Genomic DNA, 23,628 nt, shown 5'->3' with positions numbered 1-23,628 from the left:
TACTGGCTAGCTCTGACTTAAGTAATTACCCCATAATTGTTAATCTAAGTATTTCTCTTACCGGAGAATAGTTCTGGGCTTCCTACCCCATGGCGGTTACATCTCGAACTCTCCTGTGTTTCTCCTTCCCAGAATCCTCCTGGATTCCTAGCCCCACCTATCTAGATTCCTATTGGCCAGACAGTGCTTTATTGACATATACACAGGACTTCCCCAACAATAGCCATATATAAAAACAGATATAAAATAATTTTATATACATATGCATATTGGAGAGAAAAATAAAAGAAAGACTAAGTTGTTGGATACAAATAAACTCAAAACTATGTCTACAGAAATAACTATACATGGTACCATACATCAAAAAGATTTACTTTTAAAAAATCTACTTTTAGCTGGGTGTTGGTGGCGCACACCTTTAATCCCAGCACTCGGGAGGCAGAGGCAGGTGGATCTCTGTGAGTTCGAGGCCAGCCTGGTCTACAGAGCAAGTTCCAGGACAGCCTCCAAAGCCACAGAGAAACCCTGTCTCTAAAAACCAAAAAAAAAATCTACTTTCAGATTTTGTGTTTCCAGTAAGATGTTAGTATCCATTTACCAGGAATTGTATGCTCTGAACTCTGATATAAAGAACCTACAGGGGGGAAAATGTCTAAAAGACACTTTTGAAATTTTCATGACAATACACTCTTAAAAGCTTCAACACAAGAGAAAATAAGATCATGAGGATTAATAGGATGTCTATTAAATAGAGGATGTCTATTAAGTAATAAAACAGATGTTTTCAGACAGAGGTGACACTGTGACCTTTCGCCATCCGTCTCCCTCTCCCGGCTGTCACCCTCTTCACTTGCTTTCTGTGCCTTTTCCCCTTCTCTGACCTGGTTTTGTCATTTTAGCCACTTTTATGTTTTAATGGTCTCAACCAAACTTTTTCCATTTCATTTTCCATGTTTTTAATGTATTCGGACCCTTTTTGTCTAGATTACTCTCTGAACAGTTTTCCTTTAAGTGGTTTTCAGCACTGGGGTTATTTTTCTGTAACAAGAGTTCATGCTGGGCCCGGTTTCTGCACTTGCATACTTCATTTTCGGGTGGGTTTCCTTTGTCTCCTGGTTTTACGTTAGTTTTATATAGTCTGAGCTTTGATGAGCCCTTCCCTTCATGTTTGCATGCCAGGTACAGTTCCTTTCTAGGACACATTTTCAGGGGTCCTTTCCTCGTTTATACCTAATGGCTGCCAGCATCAGTAGGGACAAGAGGAAACTCTGAGCGAGGAAGTCCCGAGTAACCATGTGCTGTTGACAGGAGCCCAGAGCCTCAGACTCATGGAGTGATGGCAAAGGCTCACTTGCGAAATATTGACAGCATGTGCAGAAAAATTCCAGCATAGCTTTACTCTTTCCCCAACATCTGCAACTTGAAGACTGCTTCCCTACGTAGACAGCTCCTACAGAGATTAGCTAAACCTGTCCCCAATGGTCCAGCTGTGTGCTATAACCACCCCCCCCATCCCCACCCCCCCCCGCGCCTGCTTGTCTACCTGTATGTAATAACCAGCTTCCTTGCTCAGCCGTATGCAACAACCCTGCCACCGTTCAAGTCTGTGTGATATACAAGCTGAGGGTCCTAGGTGCACAGGCTTCTCCTCAGAGAGCCCAGACCACACGATCCCAGATTTCTGCCTGACCATGCGTGTGAGTGTGATTCTGTGTGTGTGTGTGTGTGTGTGTGTCTGTGTGTCTGTGTGTCTGTGTGTGCCTTTTCTTCCGTCCCATAAAGCACCAATCACATTTGTACCAGGAGCAATGCTAGAGGAGTCGCACCCCCCACCCCCATCCCCATTCCCACCCCGTTTGGTTGTCTCTTCTGCCCTCTTTACAAGGGTTTGCGTTGTTTCAATTATGTGTGCACATAAATAACAAATACTCTTAGCTGGTACCCAGCACCAAGTAAAGTGCAGTTTACGGGTCTTTGGGGCATACTCTGTCTCTTAGTGTCTCCAGAACTGGTTTAACTTCGAGTGCCTTTAGATGGATCCTGTGCCCTCCTCTTGGCCCCAGACCCCAGGCGCTGCTTCTGTCTAGATTTAGTCTCCCTTTTCATAGTTACCCAGCTGGCTCTTAGCGTTTTTGAGATTGTTATTTGAGACTGTTAGCCTGATAGTAATCATCCTTCCTTTTCCACATTAAACATCACATTGGGCTTTTGTTCTGAGGGGTTAAAAATGTTTTCAAATGAAATGTCAAAGTTGTGTGATTTCTGAGGTAGGCACATAAAAAAACAACATAGTATTCCCATCCAAACACGGCTGTCTCCCCCACACAGCTTGTTAAGCACTCCACTTTCTTCTTGCTTATTGGAATACACAGCAAACACACACCTGCAGCCGTTCTTGCGCATACTACCACAGCGGGACTTCCTGTCCTTCTCTAACTTAGTTCAGTGTTTGACCAATGAGCTCCAGATCAGACTGAGCATATCATTCCATGTATACGCCTCTTCAGGTAACTCCCAAAATGCCCTGGGAAGAAGTGTCACACCGTTGAAGAAATGGTTCTGTAAGGGTCAGAGTTAATTCACAGCAATAAGTCAGTGGCCATTTTTGGAACCTAAGAAAAACAATGTGGTTGGGCAAATAGTTGGTAACTTATTTGCAATCGACTGAGACTTGTCTTTTACTTGTACAATGAATGCCAAAGTCATGTTATACACACCAGTTCAAGAAAAGTTGGATTTGGGTTGAGAAAGACAAGAGAACAATTGTGAAAAGTGAAACAGTAAAAAACAAAAACCAAATGTGAAACACATGACTAATATCCACACCCAATGACACAAATGATAGGAATTTCTTTTAACCAACCAAAATAATAGCTGTAACATTTGAATGCAATATAAAATTCAAATTCTCTAATGTTTGTCTGGTTTTTGTTACTGTAATGTTAGTATAGGTTTTTAGTCTTCATCCTTGTGTTCCTACAGCTGCCATGCATGGTACTACTTCAGCCCCTTGAGCCATGCAGAACTGGATGCTAACATAGGTTTCTACCCCTCATTGCCATATTTTTACAGCTAGTGTGCCCAAGTCAGTTCAGACCCCTGAACCGTACTTAATTGGCAACTTGCTTCTAGGGAGCTCACATCTCAACAAGCTTCCAGAGAGATCCTTGTGCAAGCCACCGTTTTACAGTATCCTTTCTATCACTGAAGTATCAAATGTATCACCATCTGTAGCTGTGAACCTCCAACTATTTGCTTTCCACGAATAAATACTGTGTTCATGTTCTTGTGGAACTATAGTGTATTCAATTTGCGAGATCCATTTCTAAAGAGTAACCAGAACTTAAGAACATAAGAACAAACTTAACGGTCAACACTTCTACAGATTTTTTTTTCTTAAATATGGTGGCACAAGCTGTAGTTACAGCACTCAGGAGGCCAAGGGACACGATCCTGAGTTTAAACCTACACTGTATTTCAATAGTAGGACCATGTTTAAAAAGAAGTATGAAGTTGAAGGAAAAGAAAGGAAGCAGGGAGGGGTGGAGGAATGGGGTGGGAAAATGTCAGAGACAGGAGTGGAGGAGGGTGGGAGAAAAAGTGAGGGACTAGCTTCAGCCTACGGCTCTGAAACTGCAATGAAAACAGTAACTTACAACCATGAACTCCGTGGTCCCTGGTGAGTTCATAGTGCTGAAGTGGCGACCAGCAGAGCACCGATTTCTCACTGGTCCCTTTCTCTGTGCCCAGGACTTTACCATGACATTTTATCTCCGGCACTATTGGAAGGATGAGAGACTCGCCTTTCCTAGCACTACAAACAAAAGCATGACCTTTGATCACAGACTGATTCAAAAGATTTGGGTGCCTGATATCTTCTTTGTCCATTCTAAAAGATCCTTCATCCATGACACAACGGTGGAGAACATCATGCTGCGAGTCCACCCGGATGGGAATGTTCTCTTCAGTCTCAGGTATGAGGGCTCCCTCTGGCCTTTGGCCATCTAACAAGACTTGCTGAGTCTCACTTCACACCAAACTAACAACAGCACTGCTGTGGCAGGTTCATAACACTGAAGATCGGAGCACAACCAGATTATGTAATTCTCCCCACTTCTGTTAAAAACTTTAAAGAATTTCTTTCTATTCCGTATATTCTCACTCTTACCACATGTTGCTTAGACAAATAGAGTGGAGCTGAATTCTGGAAATCCTTAATAGTCTGACACACAATTGTGTAGGTATGTGAACCCATTCTATTAGCCAACTCCTTCCTATCCCTGTACTCAAGCAAGTAGTTTAGAATCTTGAATTAGTGAAATGCTCCTTCGTTTGTCATATGAAGGCATAATCACAATGCAACTTAGCCTAAATTTTCTCACTTGCTTTTTTTGTTTGTTTTCGTTAAAACATGTATTCTAGCACTATTTCATCCATATTTTATTTTAAGTTAATGATCGGTTTATTTGCTTGTTTGTTTATTTTTACTTATTTTTAGAGACGGGATTTCTCTGTGTAGTCTTGACTGTCCTGGACCTCTCTTTGTAAAACAGACTGGCTCAACTCAGAGTTCTGCCTGACTCTGCCTCCTGAGTATCAAAGGTGTGTGCCAACACACCCAGCCCTAAATTAATAATCTCAACATGGGAAAAATCGTCCTATATTATCTGTCTGGGCTTTAGATGAAGTATAAGAATCTTGATAATAGAAAAGGAGAGGAAATCTGATACACACAAGAGTTGGCAATGTGATCCCAAGCCAAGGACAGCTGGTGTCAACTAGTGTGGGCGAATTTTCCCCTGGGAAGTCTTACAAGAGTAATTCTGGACCAGTGATTCTAATTAGACCTCTGGCCTGATGAGCTGTGAAAGAATATATTATATACTTATGCTATGATAAGTTACTATGAGAGCAGCAATAAGAAATTATTTTTGCTTATTAGAAGTATCATTCACAGAGCAGGTATCATTCAGGGTTCTGTTCTGAGCACCCACGAGGCAGCTAACAAGGTCTGATGCCCTCACACAAACACACATGCAGGCAAAACACAAACCCTAGTCATCTGGAAGAGCCTTCAGAGCTCTTAACTACTTAGCCATCTCTCCATCACCCCCAGTGCTGTTTCCTGTAGCATTCACAAATACTAGTGTCAAAAGTCACTAGGAACTGAAAACAGAATCATACCAAAGAATCGGCTGTTTTAGGGTTACTTTGCTGAGAGTATGAAAATTAATTGATTACCTTGCACATTCTAATGTCTGGCCCCTGCCAGACAGACTATGGTGAGGTCACCTTTAATCTCTTGGATTATCTTGCCTGAGAAGAGCATTTCTATTCATCTGAGAGTCCATAAATCATACCAGAGAGCGCATGCTCACAGTGGTTACCATGGGTTCCTTGTGCCATGGTATCATTCTCTCCTCTGGAGAGGATGGAAACTAAGATCATTCATCTACCTGGTCAACTCTCATTTAACATTTTCCTCACAAGGCCAGCGTGAGCTTTCCTAACCCACAGTCCTCTGTGTGTGCTGCCGTATAGATCACTACTGACAGAGTGATGTCATACTTTCCAGGAAGGACAACTGGAAATTTGTTGTGGTCCCTCCTGGACTAAGTCTTCTTCTCCTTTTCTGGTTATTGTTTTCATCCTTATTGTAGTGAAGTGCAATGTCCCTCACTCAGGTGTACCCACGAGCATAATAGTTTAACTGAGTTCTCTAACCTTGGAGGTGGTCTTAGAGATGCCCACACTCAAAAGGACTCAAAACTGTTGTGAACACAGCTCTTCAATCCAACAATGAACCAGTCCAGGCACAGACCCAGATTTTCAGGTACCAGGTTATGTTCTGAGGCCACCTAGCCAAAAGCCACTCCAGCCACTCATTTCTGTGTGTATGCTATGAAGCAAGTGGTGTAGAGACCTCGGGAAACACTTCCTTTAACGCTCTAGGAACATACCAGGCTCAGTGTGTGTTCTGCACATGAGAGCATCCACACACCTCAGTTCTTGATGCTTTGACTAAGGGCAATAAAATTCAGGCCACAGAGATAAAGCCGTCTGCTCTTCTCATTAACTCAGAGGCAACACTGGCAGGAGCATCTGTTGCCTTTGTTTTTGCAGACGTGCTTGGGGCCTTTTGTGAACCTCTAATATGCTATTGTGGCTACCACAGCTCTCTCTTTTAGGCAAGATCATAGGACAGTAGCCTCTGTCTGGAGCCAGGAAAATATAAAATTTTAAGAAAAAAAAAGCCCTCATCAATATGCAAGTCTTTGGCTTAATAGTTCCTGAATTATGTATTATTCACGTAGATCTATCGCTAAATATGCTCTTGTCTTTGCCTCCATACCATAGGAACATTTCCTAGTGCTTTGTGAAGGGAACCTTTGCCTGTATAGATTTGTACTAGCACCACCTCAACTCTTTTTCACTGGAGACTATTAAATTTTGCATCTTCTAGAGAGAAGAGCATTTTTAAATCCATTTAAAGCATCTGACTTTGAGGTATTTTTCTGAAAAAAAAAATCAGAAAATGCCAGAAAATTCAGAGGGAGCTAAGCAGGAAATGGTGAGGTAGGGAACAAGTGTAAGAATTCACTCATCAATCTCTGTCTTGAGTAATGCCTACCCCTTTGGGTTTGCTTTCTTGTTATTTTGACAGAAGATGGTCAGGCCTGTTTCTCATTATCCCTGAAAGGCACACAAAGCAAACAATGAGACGCATCATTGCTCTGGGCCCTATGGGTCAATGATCGCAGTTCTCTTTCTTACTCCATTTCCAGGATAACGGTTTCGGCCATGTGCTTGATGGACTTCAGCCGGTTTCCTCTGGACACTCAGAACTGTTCTCTTGAGCTGGAAAGCTGTAAGTCTGTCTGCCTGATAACACAAGCCCACGTCATTGTCAGAACACACCCTCACACACTTGCGGGAAATAAGCATGTGCTTAGCAACCATTTAAGCATCTTATTGTAATTTCCAGTTACATTGTGTTGCTTTTCAGTATTACATCACTTCTCATTTCTTCTAATGATGATGACAGATTGTGTTTCAAGTGGGAAGATTGGGGGTAAATGCTTTGGTCATTAAATAGGCTGTGATTTTCACAACAGCAGTAAAAGGGCAGCTGCTTTAGAGGGTGCAGCTTCCTAACATTAGCACTGATCTTCCACACATGGAAGGTCCAGGAATCCTATAGCTAGACAAGTCCCAGTGGTCTGTTAAATGTGTATGAGCTCCCTAGAGGAACCCAGCTTGGGCCACAGACTCCCTAGCCAGTTCTGTTAAGGGCCTCTGATCCAGCTCCCTAACAATTACTGTTACCTGGCATTCACTTTTGATAAAACAGCTTAAAAATTGATCGAGGTTTTTCATCATATGGCCAAAACTCTAAATTTTGATGAATAGCACCTACACATCTGTTCCTTTGTGCACATTATAAACATTTTACAACACAATAAAAAATCATTAAGACTCATTTTAGAAGTTCATCCAAGAGAGGTACATTAAAGAAATACAAAGACATGGATTTAGCCCCTATGAGGCAGTGCTCTGACCTTACCCTGAGGCCTGGCTTAATTTCATATATGAGTGCATGCAGATAGGCAGACTGGAGAAACATAAACATCACCGAAGGAGAAACACCTCTGTCCTGACAGTCTTCAGGCTCCGGATTTTAGGGTTGGTTGTGGGACTAATGTTTGGCTTTGTTTCCTTTTTTAAGTATGGAGTGGGTGTGGGGGGATGTTTGAAAGGGTTATGTATTATGTATATGTATTATGTATACTGTTCCACCTGCATGTACGCCTGCAGGCCAGAAGAGGGCAACAGATCGCATTACAGATGGTTGTGAGCCATCATGAGGCTGCTGGGAATTGAACTCAGGGCCTTTGGAAGAACAGGCAGTGCTCTTAACCACTGAGCCTTCTCTCCAGACCATGCAGTCTGTGGGTTTGTTCAGCTCCTTGGAAAATATCTTTCAATACATAGCACGTGGTTGCAATTGAACCAGGAACTGTGGATTCAGAACTGTTTCAAACACAGCTGCAGACCTCACCTAACTTCTGAGACAGGAACTGTCTGTGTTGCTTTAGATGCTTACAATGAAGAGGACCTGATGCTGTACTGGAAACATGGCAACAAGTCCTTAAACACTGAAGAGCACATTTCCCTATCTCAGTTCTTCATTGAGGAGTTCAGCGCCTCCAGCGGACTGGCTTTCTACAGCAGCACAGGTACAGGGCCGTGTGCACTCAATGCTGTGGCAACTACGGAGCGCCTGCTGTTTGTGAAGTAAACATCTTCTCTCCCCCTTGGGCAAACCCTTCCAACAAGATGCCTTGGTTCTGCTCTTGGCCCCTCTACTCTATGCTTAGTTGAGCTTACAGAATGATCTTTGCCACATGGAAATCACTGTTCAAAACCCTTTCCAGATAAAACCCTTTAGTGTTTTCCCATCACACTTAGAACCAAGGGCAAGTTTCTCGGCATGATCTACATCCTGTGTACTACTCTGACTCACACCAACCCCTGTTCCTCTGTGATAGTGTCCTCATGACCCCCTTACTTGCTCTCAGACACTGTCATCCCATTTCCTGTCTGTGACTTTGCCCTGCCCCTGCCCCACCGACTATCTCATGACCAATTGCCTGCTTTAGTCAATAAAATATCTTCCCAAATGGCGATATCCTACTTAGCCCTACGAAACCAGACCTCTTTCCTCACTAGTTCCGGCCTTCCCAGCACATCCTTGCAAATGAAGCAGATGCCTCGTTGTCTATTGTCGAAGTCTATCTTTGGAAAGAGGCCAGAAACTCTATCTGCCTTGCTCACCATGTCTTCCCAGCTCCTAGAATATGTCTGGCATATGGTAGATGCTCAATAAAAATCAAATGACACAACTGAGTTAACAAGGTGCACTGTTGCCCTAGAGAGAAAAATCTGTTGAGAATCAGAAGAATGGTATATATTCTTCGCCATGATTGATAGATTTCTTATTTTGGTAGCATTTATCCCAGGAGTTTTTAAAACCGGTCCGGCTGTTGGTCCTGCCTCAATGAGATGATGGGACAGACTTAGCAGACTTCCTAGGGGGAGGCCTTAGCCCCTCTGAGGAGCAGATGGGAGGCGGGGTGGGGGAGTCGGGGGAGCACGAGGGGAGGAGGGAGGGGGAAATGGGATTGGAATATAAAAAACAAATTTTTAAAAGCTGATCTGGCTGTTAACTAAGATTAGAGGCAACCTTTCTGACCTCCTCCACAGCACCACAACCCCACAACCACTATCCACCATTTTACTAGTGACGAGTACTCTGTCATTTTTGGTCAAAGGAGCTGTATTCAGGCTACAAGGTGTGGTTGCAGCTGGCCCCAGCTAGAGTCCTTCTGCTCAGCCTTGGAGCTAGGGGAGCCGATTCCAAGTTAGCTAGCTAAAAGTCTGTGTCTTAAGAGTACAACCAAAATTTAAATCTCAAAGAAGCTAATTGTATCCACAGGACCAATGTACCTCTGGCTGTTTAGATCAGGGGGGAAATGTCTGTTTCACCCTGTTTGCTTACATTCGTTGGCATGCAACAAAGGATGCTTTAATTTAAATTATGTTCAGTACATTTTTCTGATATGCAAATAACACATATTTGTGTTCCTTGATCACTGATATATCCCTAGCACATAGAAGATTCTCAGAATCAAGTTGTTGAATAAATGAATACGTGGTGGTTAATTCAAAAGAATTTCTAAAGTTTAAAGAGTCCTTGGAGTACTAGGAACACCTCATGCAGGCAAGCTGCTGTGATTCGGTTCTCTGCTTCCCTTGCTCCTTTTTTATATATGATATCAGGAAGTTAATGTTTTTAGCCCTCAGTTCAATAAAATCAGCATTTAAGTAAATGAATGTCTATGGTGAACAAAGATATATATGAGCTTTAATTTTATTAGTTTCTTGTTAAAATAACTCGGACACACGATAAATTATGTCTGTAAAATCTCTCTTTAATGTTATCATAATGTGATACATAGGAAACACAGGATCCTAAGGGTGGCATTCTTGTACCAATAAAATATAATATATTTATATTAATAGCAATTGTATTTCTTAGGATTTTAAAGCTCAAGTATCCATGAGTATATTTGGTAGAAATTCAACTAGCTCCCTAAAAGTAGAGGATAAATTGTCCATTTTTTCCCTCTACCTCTAAATCATTCCATTCACTCTACTGTGTGTGCTTGTTACCCAGGCAGGATCAACACTAGGTAATTATTTTTATCCTCTTCTCTTCAGGTTTCAGAATCTGTCAAAAATCATAAAATTTATTCACAAAGATGCTTTTATATATTTTTAAATAAACTATGAACTTACTCTGGTTGATTATACTTTTAAGAAATAGAACTTTAGTTCCTGTGGAAAATGGACCAAGAATTCATTTCAAATGTTTTTTATAGCATGTTGTGTGTTTTAATTTTAAAAGTAACTAATAGAAGAATCTTTAACAAAATTTCATATCTGTTATTGAAGAAATGATTTATGGGTATGTTTGCATTGCCCTTCTATTTTAAAATTCTAAGAAGCAGGTAGAGATTGGGGAGAGTTTCAATTTTATCTCAATACTTTGTGGTTCTAATTTTGTTTAAACATACACATTTTAACAAGAAGGAAAGAAATGGGTTCTGAGAGTAGAAAAATGCAAGAACACTGCATTTTGAAAGCTGTGTTCATGCATCAAATTAATAGTTGCATCCAGATCTTACTAGTTCCTCAGCTTCAGAAAGATGACCTTAGAAACTGATTCCTGTCATGAATAGCTAACACCTCTGCCTCGTGTTATCCATGAATTTTAAATGTGTTGCCCTCCTATTTAAACACCTTAGTTCATGAACATGATTATAAATATTTCCTTTATTCCTATCATCACAACTACCAACTATAACCACCATCCTCAAGTTGCTATACAAGAAAAATAAATAAATAAAAGGAATCACGCATCAGGCTCCCATTGTGAAGGCTGGAATTGGAGGCAGGTGTAGACACTTTCCATTTGTAAGTGAACCAGAGTCTTCCTTTTTCCTTACAATGCTTTCACTACTCCTATTGACTCGGCACAAGCCCACGAGCGCTCGGTAATATCAACAAATAGGAGACGGTTTCTCTGTCCCTCATTCATTCAGCGTTCTTCTAGCTCACATACCCTGAATTCACAAAGGATAGACTCCTACCCCAATGGAGCACATCAGGAAATTTGTTATCAAAACTAAAGCTCAGGCAACTGCCTAAGTTCAAACACTAGTCTGTCACTGACCACCAGGACAACCTTGGTAGAGTTGCTTAACCCAACCTTCAATTTCCTGAGCTTTTAAGATGGTTGTTTCACTATAGTCTCTATCTCATGGGATTTGTAGATAATTTAAATAACTGTATGGGCAGTGATATATTAGTTACAAACTCTCAGCATCGCCATTTCCATAAGCATCTTCATTGTGATGCTTTTATCACAATTCAGGGCCTAAGTATCAGGAAGTGATCAAAGCTGACAATTCATAAGTAGAAGCTTTTAATGCTGTCTTGGGATGGCTCCTTAATTACTGCCAAACCCTTTCTCAGTCTTTAGCTCTGCTTCTTTTTACTGATGCGGGCAATGGGAGATTCCATCCCCCCATACTCATGCCTAAAATTGAGTTCATGTTGTAAGAAGAATGATGCCATACACATAAAGATGGGAAGAGTTTATGACTCACATTATAAGCTTCCTAGAAAGAGCAATCCAGGCTGCCAAGCAGGTCTGAAAATCGCTGAGAGCACAGAAAGGAACAACTGGCTTGGAGTTTTATGGTGGTTGGGCAGAGTTAAGGTCGAGGGTATTCCCTTGGGAGAGTAGACACTGATGGCTAGAACCTTCCACAGGTGCCAAAGAGGGTTTCTTTTATTTTTATGTTTTCAGAGTTTATTATTATTATTATTAGTTTTTGGTTTGTTTTGGTTTGTTTTTTATCTGTGGGGTAGAAAGTGACATAGAAATGGGACCTGGGAACTCTAAGTACTTTATTATTAAAGACGAAATCAGACTCTGATTACACTACCTGGAGTGATGATTCAGTCTTCTTACAAGATAGCATGACCTGTTGCAATGGGTAAAGGAATCCTGCTGACCTACTGTCCACCCACAGTACCATCCTGGTCTTCCCTTCATGACCCACGAGGTACAGCAGCATTCTTCCTTCCTAGTTAAGCCCTTGCAGCAGCCCCACCAGATGATAATTTTCTAGAAAAATAGTAAATAAGAAGAGGTGTAGTTTAATGATATATACTTACCTCATATTTCTGAGGGTCTGGGTTTAATTCTTAACATTGCAAAAATAATAAATAATAATAGTTACAGTTCCTTAAAAGGATAGTCACTTAAATTTATTTCAAGAGCTCAATAATGAACAGAAAACCACATACAATCAACCCTCTGTATACATTGCTCTCACATCTCAGCCAATTGTGAGTTGAAAATATTTGTAAACATATAAATGCAAATAATTCTACAGGATTTTAAATGAGCACTTGTACTTCTGGAGGTGTCAATGTTATGTGTAGGAGTTAACTATACTGGAGTACTATATTTATAAATTCTTTTGTAAATATTCTTTATTTTAATCTTCCAAAAAACTATATGAAGCTGTAGAGGTTGGTACACTATTATTATACCCTACAGGCATAATCAAAGCTTTCAGTTTCACACACAGTAAGGTGGGTGACAAATACGAAAGAATGATACTTCACAAGCTTCTGGCTAAGATCAAGTGCAATGAGTAGAACAAAAGGTAACGTATATTTTCATCAAAGAATGCTCTGCATAATGGATCATTTATTTTCATCCAAGAATACTCTGCATAATGGATCATTTCCTTTCACTACCAATGAAATTAGTAATGTTGAAATACATGTTTCAAGGCATACTGTTAGCTAACAGAAATAGTGAGAATTTCAGTGTCTAATAAGATGAGAACTATAATAAGCAATTAATTGACAATCAGTGGCTGGATGTAGAGCCTCCCAATTCAATGGAATTGTGCCAGTGTCCACTGTTAGACCAATTTACCTGTGTCTCCAGTTTTACTATTTGTGTCTTCTAAGAAATTATTCCTAAAAGTAGTAGAAGAAGACTCTAGCTTTACATTGCCTGTGATCCTCTTTTAAAATTTAACCTATAGTCTCTGGATTTTGAGTAATCTCATTTCAAAAATGTGACACATAAAAATTAGTCTACACGCTTTGAGTGCCCATCCCACATTGAGGGATGCTCTCTCAGCCTGGACTCTTGTGAGAGGGCCTAGACCCTGCCCTGGATGAAATGACAGACTCTGAAGATCCACCATGGAGGGCCTCCTCCACCATGGAGGAGATTAGTTGCTGGACTGGGGGACCTGGTGGGGAGGGCGGGGGAGGAGGGGAGGGAGAGGGAGCTGGGATTGACATGTGAAACAAGCTTGTTTCTAACTTAAATTTTAAAAAAGGAAGAAAAAATTAGTCTATACACCATTCATAAAGCACATTTTAGTGTTTACTCATTTCACTATTTATTACCTTATGTCAATAAATATGAAGATTGATGCATGGTTATTACAATGCATTGAAAAGTATATGTAAGAGGCTGGAAAGATGGCTCAGCAGTTAAGATCACAGGCTGCTCTTCTGGAGCACCCAGGTTCGATTCCCATCATCCACATGGCAGCTCACAACCATCTGTAACTCCAGTTCTGGGGAATCTAGTACCCTCTTCTGGCCTACATAGGCACCAGTTATATACAGAGTACATACTTACAAGTAAAACATCCACACACATAAAAAATAAAATAAGTATGAATGGAAAACAAAACCCATAATTATTCAGTGTAGCCTGAAATAGCATGATGATGTCCTTCAGATGGTTGGAAAATTTGGCTTTAAACTTCTTTATATATTCTGGTTTCTCCTAAGGTCATATCAATCTTCCACTGTTTTTTTTTTTTTTTTTTTGGCTTAGTTTTTTGTTTGTTTTTGTTTTTAGTCTTTCAAGACAGAGTTTTTCTGTATAACAGTCCTAGCTGTCCTGGAACTTGCTCTGTAGACCAGGCTGGCTTTGAACTCACAGATATCTTCCTGCCTCTGCCTCTCCAGTGCTGGGATTAGCGGCATGTGCCACCACCACCTGGCAATCTTCCACCTTATAGCATGCAAGAAAAGAGAATTCTGAGCAGTTTTCTATGGATCTGGCAACAATTATATTTGTCATCAGATTAAATAATATCACCAACATATTAATTCCAACAATATGCAAAAAAAATCACCATTGGTAGTCTGTTTACAGATTATCCCCTTAGTGTTCTAGATCCCAATCAAAGGTCCAGTGATCTACTCCAAACCCTTTCTTACAGATAAAATGTTCCTCATTTGTGACAGCTGATACATGACTAACTATGACATGCAGTCATCAATTGGCACTAAAGCTGTTCCTTCTGGTAGAAACACTGCAAACAATGTAAGTGTGCAAAGGGATCTTTAAAGGCCAATGTCACTACTGTTCACCTCCAAGCTTGTGTATAGAGGGTAAACATATTGTGGAGGAGTAATTAAGCAGACTGCAGTTCAGGACCTGTAACAGTGTTAGAATGGAACCCCAGGTGCCGGCTGGTGCTGAGGAAACAGAAGTGGGTTTGTCAGGTTCTGTGATAGCTGAGAGCTTGCCCTCTGAAGAGCATGGCGTGCATCTAGGTGTGGTGTCTCCTAGAAGCCTGTCTAATGGTGACTGTTTCTTTCTCTTAGGGTGGTACTACAGGCTTTTTATCAACTTTGTGCTACGGAGGCATATTTTCTTCTTTGTACTGCAGACCTATTTCCCAGCCATGTTGATGGTGATGCTTTCGTGGGTTTCATTCTGGATTGACCGGAGAGCTGTTCCTGCAAGAGTGTCCCTGGGTAAATAAAACTTCCTATATAAAATTACAATATAGCGGGAAGGGCAAGGAGGGGAATAAAAATGGATGCTGCATGGAGAAGTAAAAATAGGGGTAGATCAGTCAGGATGGGGCTGTGTGTTCAGGTGAAAGTGTTTCTCTTTAGCTTGATCCAAGGACAATTGTAATTGGGTTGTTTCTGGCAGCCGAGTGTTTGAGGATGGTGTTGCTGATTGATGAGCAGCAGAGTGATGGATAATGAGAAAAGAGGAGGGGGGTTATGAAACAAAAAATAAACTCACTTAAAAAATTCTTTACACTAAAGAAACCCCCCTACACACCTTACCCGAGTTTATTTGACTTTACAAGACAAACCTTTTACAGCACAGAAGGGAGAACCCTTAAAGTAATTCCCACTGCACTCTTGCTGTCTTAATAAATCCCAGGGCAGAGTGTGTTTAATTTGGGAACGTGGGTACTGATAAGAAATTAGAACTTAACTAAAAGGTCAGAAAGAGATTCAATGACAGTAGAATTTCAGGGGAAACACAGTGCCTGCCTCATTAAGTCACCACACACGGATGATTGCCCAATCCATCTAGCATGTTAGATGCCACTGTCACACACCCGGATTTATAGGAACCATTTCAGAGCCACTTTGTGGGCATCGAGTCCTTGCAAAGTGGGATGTGTCAAGCAAAGCACTTGGAAGCCCTGTCACTTAATGAGGACCCATTAGTTAATGCCACGTGCCTTCTTGTCTGCTTTAGGACAGTTTCTGATAATTTCTGGTTTCCCCTAATTTTGATGTTCTCTCTCTCTCTCTTTTTTTTAACCTGTAAAGCTCTATCTTAAGAAATTTTAATAAGTGCTTCTCGATCATTGCAACTATAGTAAAATCCATCCTAGAAAGGATCATTTTTTCAAGTTAATGTTCACAAATCTTATGCATACTTCAAAAGATCATTTGAAGACATAAATTATTAATATTAATAATTTGAATAATTTGTTCACCTTTTCCCCCTATAAAAGCCACAGTCTGCAAGCATTTCACACTTAAATGTCTTCAAGGAAAAATATCATCTGAATGCGTAATTAAATTATTTTGACTGTGCCTTCACAGCAAAACATCTGTGTCCTGACCCCTGTACAATAGGGGTAAGCATAGACCCAAAAGAGAGTCTGAGGGCAATGCCAACCAGCCTTCAAGAGAGACTGGGAAAGTCATTCAGTCTAAATGCATATTAGCATGACTTCTAAACACATCTCTCAAGTTGACTGCCCTGCATTTATATGGTAATAATGGAAGCTCTGAGCTTATTCTTTTGGGTGGGGGTGGCATTTAAGATGGAATTTCTCTGTGTGACTCTGGCTATCCCAAAACTCACTTTGTAGACCAGGCTAGCTTCAAACTTAGCGATCCACCTGCCTCTGCCTCCCAAGTGCTGGGATTAAAGGCGTGCACCACCACTGCCCCAAAATAATTTTCTTCTTTTGAGAAGCATATACTCTTATTCCTTGCCCACTAATAATTGGATTACTTATTTTGTTGTTAGGTTTTTAATGTATACTGTATACTTTGGATATAATTTCTTTGTTAAACTGATGGTTTTGTCAGCGAAAATATTTTCCCATTATGTAGGTGGTCTGGTCACTGTGTTTATTCTTTTGCTGTGCAGAACTTCTTAATTTGATTTAGCCACCTTTGTCTAATTTTGCTCTTATTTTCTGTACTCCAAAAGCATCATCCAAAAATTCATCATCTGTACCAATGTTTTGAAGTGTTTTCCTGTATTTTCTTACCATATTTCAGGTGATGTATTCAGACAAGTGATCTTATTGTTTGTTTTTTCAGACTGTTGCAATAAATTTTCACTGAAAACAATGAGAAGTATGATAGTAAATAGATCAGGAAGTGATAGTTTCTAAAAGGTTAGTTACAGTGTGGACTCTGAAACTGCCTGTTAGATGAAAATCCACAGGTCTATTTTGTACTGTGAATGGGTTTTTCGGCCCACAGGCTTAGTTACTTGAAAAATACTAGCTTATTGAGTAATCTGCAGATCTCCCAAAGATTTCTGCAGTTTATTGTATAACATCAGACAAAAACAATTGATATTACCATTTATTTCTCATAAAAAATGAGAACTCGGAGGTTCAGAATGACATGTGTAAGTTTAGCAGCACTCTGGTGAAAGTGCGGGTCACATGGTTAGCAATGGACAGCATTGATGTGATAAAATGATTAGCCCAGGTTTAAGGAAATCGGTGCCAAATACTCAAATTGGAGTGATTAATTCACCTTGTTCTTGTGAACAAAAGTAGTGTTTGCCTGCAAAGGAGGCTAGGAAGTGCTAGAGAGCTTACTGTATACAACATCTGCAAAGCCTTGTGTTTGATCAGCAGTACCACAAATAATAAATGAATAGGTGATCAAGTAAATGTCTAGTTCTGCTCACTCCTGTGAGTGACGGTTTTCCTCAAAATAGCCTTTGTACTTTGCTTTGTAAAAACACTGCATAAGCTTCACATTCCATGGGACAAAATGGCTCAAATGAGTGCACACATGCCAGAGAAAGTCGTGTAACCATCACAGAGATGACCAAAGCCTCTAATGACAGCTACTGGGCTCTGGTACCCCTATAAGTGGAAATTTTGCTTCTGGCCACTGAGTGGTGCTACAATATCCAGTCCATATCTTTCTCTTATATGCTTCCTATTCTGCCTATGGGCAGAGGAAGACTGTTCTTACTCACACGAAAGCAAATGAAGGCCGCCCCTCCTTCAGGAAAACTGTTTATAGCACATCCACTGAAGGGGCAAACAAGGTCAGAAAGTGCAACAAGTGATGTCTGTGTGCCTGCTGCTGTCATCATGGTTAATGAACGGTGCTCCACCATGCCGGTCAGTGGAACACAGATATGAAGAATTCTTCCCAGACTGCTCTTAATTCACAAATGCATGTGCGTATAAAAGTCAATATGGTGAAACCCTGAGGGCTCAGGGGAGCTGAGTCATATGGTCTGACTAAATATTTTCTCATGACACTTTTCTAACTATGCATACTGATATCAGTAGGTGGGAAAATCATTTTCTAATGTAATATATGACCTTTCTTTAAATAAAGGGTCAGTTCATGTGATTCAAAACCCTTTTACTAGGATGTTAACTTTAATGAATCTGCAAGGAAAACCATTAGTCAAGATTAATGTATTTCCAAGGGATGGGTCAAGACGTAATAAATATGTTTAATGTGGCTCTAATAGTCCCAACTTTCTCTTGTATTGCTCTAAGAATTTACGTCAGTTATCTTATCATTTACTCGCCCATCCAACAATTCTTCCTCCCACTCTCTCATTAATTTTATCATTATTATCATTGCTGATTTTATGCAATGAAAATCGGAACTGCTGGTTATTTAAATAGGTGCGAAATTAGCTGGGATAGGCATCCTTTTATAGAAAATGATTGGTAGTTAATTTCTCCCTGGCAAATATAGATACTGTGGTTCGTTTTTATTAATCCAAATACTCAATGATCCCAGTGTATACACATAACTCATGTATATTTGTAACTTTTCTAAACCATTATTTTATCCACTAAGTCTAAATTGTTGTCTATTTGAAAACATTGATGTTCTATGCTCCATGTCTTATAAAATGAAGAGAAAACATTTACATTTTTTGAACTACTAATGGAAGTTACTGTTTAATAATGTAAGCTCAGTAGTGGGAAATCATGGACTCTGTGCTGACAGTTGGGGAGTCTTCATGGGACTGAACTAGGCCTCTGAATATGGGTAACAGTTGTGTGGTTTGATATGTTTGTGGGGCCCCTGCCAGTAGGACCAGGACTTATCCCAGGTACATGAACTGGCTTTTTGGAGCCCATTCCCTATGATAGAATACCTATCTCAGTCTTGATGCAGGAGGGAGGATCCTGGTCCTGCCTCAACTTGGTATATCAAACTTTGTTGATGCCCCAAGGGAGGCCTTGCTCCCTCTAAGGAGTAGATGGGGGTTGGAGTAAAATGGGGGGATGGAGGGATGGGGACAGGAGAAGGAGAGGGAGAACTGGGCCTTTTATGTAAAGTGAAAAAAATTGAAATAAAAAAGTGAAAAAAATAAAAAAATGTGAGCTCAGGAATCCCTCACTTCCCAGAAGGGCATCTTAAAGAGATTAGGACTTCCAACCCATTGAAAGTACAAAGTACCTTCTTCATGCCTTTTGGCATATCCCCCCAGTCTCAAAGATCTGCCACATATGGAAATTGATTTGTAATCTTATAAACAAAGGATATCCCCTTCCAGATCTAAAATGAGAGGCAGTAGGTGTACAATAAAAAAACACCACAGGTTTAACAATGACGGGGGAGATCTAAATCCTATTCCTGACAAATTGTGGTCCAATCACTCCGTTATCCTTAGCATATATCTTATTTTTGTAATCCATGGCCATCATTTACCAAATTACATCGTAGGTAAATATCTGATTGAAGCAACTAGCTTTTAAGCTATAATCTTGGTTTCAGCTCCATATTTTGCATTAATATAAAATTCATGGCTCAATGTTTATGTAACAAGTGTATTTTGAAGTCAAAGCATATAAAATACATATAACTGCATGCAGACTGTTTGTTGTTTTTGTATTTGTTAATTTACTTACTTAGTTATTGTTCCTGTTGCTGTCTGGAAACCTGAGATTGGATAAGACAGTCCCTTTGCTTAGTGATAAGAGCTAGAATAGTTTACAAGTTCAAGTCAGTGTCAAGATGAGATTCTGGATTTTTCCCACGATAACTGGGAAACTACCAATTTGTAATGTGCTCTGTCATACAAACTAAAACTTCATTTGAAATTGAGTGGCTCTATAGAGGTGCCATTGTGTTTGACATGAGGCTTTCTTAAAGGGGTGCCTCATACAATCCTGGAGAAAGGATAGAAGCCTCTTGGTGGAAGTGTCTTGGTCAAGAGTAAATCACACTGCTCTTCCTGCTGTTGAGGACTCCGTGATCCATAAACTCACTAAGGATTTCATTTGTACTTCCCTGGTGCAAAGTCAACACATAAAACCACTCCATTCAATTCGCATTTCGGGTATTTACAACTTTGCATCTTCTCTCCAGAAAGTACTCTGGCAATATTCTTGGGCAAGATTAGGGTTGAAATTGAATAGTTCCCAAAGCTGATGTTTCACTAAACCCTGGGTCACTTCTTCCTCCATTTGTCTCCCAGAAGTCAGAGCCTCCATTTGTCTCTCCTGTAAGAGAATTAAGACAGGAAAGACAGAAGGGAAAAAAGGAAAGGGAAGGAGAAGGCTTCTAGACTCTAGAAAAAGGGAGGGAAGCCAAGGAAACAGTAGGAGAGAAGGAGAGGAGAGAAGGAAGGGGTAATGATGCACATCTACTAGCTGCTCAGAAACAGCCTCCAGCAATAGCATACTCACACTCTGAGTTTCAGTTGAAGTGTAGTTTCATTTATGGGAAAATAATGATGGCTTTATTAAAAGCATTCCTAATGAAAGGAAAATGTGGAGAATAGTGGTCTTAGTAGAACTTAAGTCAACCAAGAAAAAATGAACCCCCTTTGTAGCATAAGAGTAAAGGTAGACATAAAGACAACTTCTTTTTTTTAATTTATTATGTAAACAATGTTCTGCCTGCATGTGTGCTTGCACACCAGAGGAGGGCACCAGATCTCATTACAGATGGCTGTGAGTCGCCATGTGGTTTCTGGGAATTGAACTCAGACCTCTGGAAGAGTAGCCGGTGCTCTTAATCTCTGAGCCATCTCTCCAGCCCCCAAAGACAACTTCTTAAAAGCAGCAGCTGTTAAATAATTTAGAGAAAGTTACTGCAAATGACATTGTGATTTCTTTCCCAGAAGAATTCCTTAAATTGAACATATTTTTATCTTTCTAGGATGAGGCAAAGTTGCTCATTGAAGGGCAGGCTCCAAACCTGTTGGGTTTTGTGTGTTTAGATAAAGGGAAGGACTCTGTGGGAAAAGGAAGATACAGTGGTGGAAAGAAACCAATGAGAACCTTTAGACGTCCAAGCTAGCATGTAGAAGTTTACTCTAACTCTGGGACACCAGATTAATTTTGTTTTCAAAATGGCTGCGTCACTGAGTTTGCGACTCACTCTTCTTGAACTACAGGGATCACCACAGTGCTCACCATGTCCACAATCGTCACTGGCGTGAGTGCCTCCATGCCTCAGGTGTCCTATGTCAAGGCCGTGGACGTGTACATGTGGGTCAGCTCCCTCTTTGTGTTTCTGTCAGTCATTGAGTATGCAGCAGTGAATTACCTCACCACAGTGGAGGAGTGGAAGCAACTCAGCAGGAGAGGAAAGGTACAGATTTGCCTTGAGTGTCAACTCCTTTCAAAAGGTGGCTGGCCTGGTTTCTGTTCCTGTTGCTATGAGAAAATACCCTAACAAAAACAGCTTCCAGGGAAGAGGGTTTATTTTGGCTCATAGTTCAAGGGCATTGACCGTTATGCTGGGGAAGCCAAGGCAGCAAGAGTTTGAAGCAGCTGGTCCAATTGCATCCACCTTCCAGAAGTAGAGAACTATTAATGCAAATTATTGCTTCTTTCTTCACTTGTATCAATGATTCTTAACCAGTGGGTCACGACCCATGAGGTTGAACACCCTTTTTACAGGGATCACCCAAGACCATTGGAAAACAGATATTCGCATTAAGATGCATAACAGAAGCCAAATTACAGTTATAAAGTAGCAATGAAAATAATTTTATGATTGAGCATCACCACAAGGTAAGGAACTATATCAAAGGGTCACAGAATTAGGAAGGTTGAGAACCACTGGCTTATATAGTGTTGGGTCCTAGCCAGGGAATGGTACCACCCACAGTGGGAGGGGCTTCTCCCCTCAAACAAAACAATTATGCTAATCACCTACTGACAGTTAGAGAGACCCATCTGGCAAGTGAGCCTAGATTCTGTCAAAATGACAATTAGCATTAAACATCCCAGGGGCAAAGACTAACTTCTTTAGCAAACTTCCATTTAAAGTTCTTAAAACTCTTGCGTTAACGTCAAGTACCTTGGCAAGGGTCAAGAGAGCAAGTCTGTGCAGTAAAATGGGGACCTTTAATCTCTGCTCCATGATGGCTGTTTTCCTCAGCATCCTCCTTCACTCTCACCAAGGGCTTTTGTGTGTGAAGAAATCCTATCAGGGTGCATTGGTTCATTGACTCTGCCCCATTAAAAGAAGGGGCTGTTGTACAAACCACATGCTTTCTAATTGATGATGGCGGCGGTGGTGGTGGCGATAGCCAGAATGTATTAAGTGTTCACTTTATCTTGGAATTATGCCCAAACTTAAAATATGTGATGTGATCTGATTTTCATAGTAACCCAGGGAGGTCAATGTCTCCTCACCTTCTTTTCTCAGAGGTAAAGTGGGTGTATCCAAGGTCACAGAGCTAAAGGGGCATCAGGATTAGCTTTTGATTCTGTGACTCCAAAGGCTCTGCTCTCAAGCAATAATGATATGACTTTTTTCTTGTCACTTAGAAGAGCATTAAAACAAAAAGAGGGGTTCTTCTTCCAATAATGCCCTGACAATGGAGTATCTTCTTCATTCTGTTTTTTGACATTGCTTAATAAAATGTATTTGTTGCTTTTTACTGCTTTGTTTCACAAAGGATTTGGGCTTAAATCTCCTGTACTTATGAAAACTTATATACAATATTGCAACTCTGAATTCTAACTGATAAGATTCACCCATGTGTTTGCTAAAACTATATACAAGAAACAATCTCTGAAAAAAAGAAAAGAAAATGTATATTAAGATGAATTAAAATCCTTCTACTATTGAAGCTTATTTTCCTAGTTGAAGCGTATAAATAATCTGATATATATGTACATATATATAAAAGAAATTTTTTACAAATTTAAAAAAGAAGCAATCTCTGTGTGTGCACATACACATACTTTTAATGACATGTTCACACTGGCTTTAGAGGTTTTTTAAATATATATATATACGCCTGTGTGTTGTGTACCACATGAGTGCAGTGCCCACAAAGACCAGCAGGGGGCATATAATCCCTGGAAAATGGAGTAACAGACTCCACGTAATCAGCCATGTGGGTACTGGAAACCCAACCCAGATCCTCTACCAGAGCAGTACGTGCTTTTAACTGCTAAACTATCTCTCCAGTTCCAAGGTTTGCAAATTGTCATATCAGATTTGTGCATACTGATAACACTGTTCACTATTTTGATTTTTCTAATGAGAACATTTCTCACTTTCATGTGGTTCTTAACCCCATCTTCCACTGAGACTTCACATCGGGACCCCATTTAAGCTGTGCAGAAAATGTCTTTTTTCTGGTTTGTAAATGGAGAGGCAAGATCTTGATGAAATAGAATGACTTGGCAAATGACACACAGAAAAGTGAGTTTCGACTCACGCCTCTGAGGATAGGGTCGATCTTTTATTTTACTTCCTTTGTTGACTATCTGAGGCTTTGTCACACACATATGCATCCTGGGGTGCGTGAGGTGTGGGGACATCATGAGCTTTCAGTTACATGTGGCACCTATGTTCTTGTAGAGCCTAATTCTGAAGTACTGAGGTAAAAGTTCAGATTCTGCATATCTGACAAGCTACAAGTGTTGTGAAGGCCACTGGTCCTTACCAACATTGGAGATAGCAATGGTCTACATAATCTGTGTCATG

The 23,628-nt window shown here is 40.4% G+C and overlaps 1 protein-coding gene across 1 annotated transcript in view; it reads left to right on the top strand.

Annotated features, from left to right (window-relative positions):
* Gabrr3 (gamma-aminobutyric acid type A receptor subunit rho3) overlaps positions 1–23,628 on the top strand; it is a 50,034-nt gene that overhangs the window by 19,058 nt on the left and 7,348 nt on the right. The window contains exons 4-8 of the mRNA XM_005076751.3: positions 3,751–3,974; positions 6,786–6,868; positions 8,097–8,237; positions 14,785–14,937; positions 21,074–21,270. Coding sequence (XP_005076808.1) covers positions 3,751–3,974; positions 6,786–6,868; positions 8,097–8,237; positions 14,785–14,937; positions 21,074–21,270 — 798 coding nt within the window. The remainder of the gene's footprint in view (positions 1–3,750; positions 3,975–6,785; positions 6,869–8,096; positions 8,238–14,784; positions 14,938–21,073; positions 21,271–23,628) is intronic.

Source organism: Mesocricetus auratus, unplaced genomic scaffold, assembly GCF_017639785.1.
Source record: "Mesocricetus auratus isolate SY011 unplaced genomic scaffold, BCM_Maur_2.0 Super-Scaffold_100008, whole genome shotgun sequence".
Taxonomy (NCBI): Eukaryota; Metazoa; Chordata; class Mammalia; order Rodentia; family Cricetidae; genus Mesocricetus; species Mesocricetus auratus.
The sequence above is the reverse complement of the archived record's forward strand: the minus strand, read 5'-3'. Positions and strand labels throughout refer to the sequence as shown.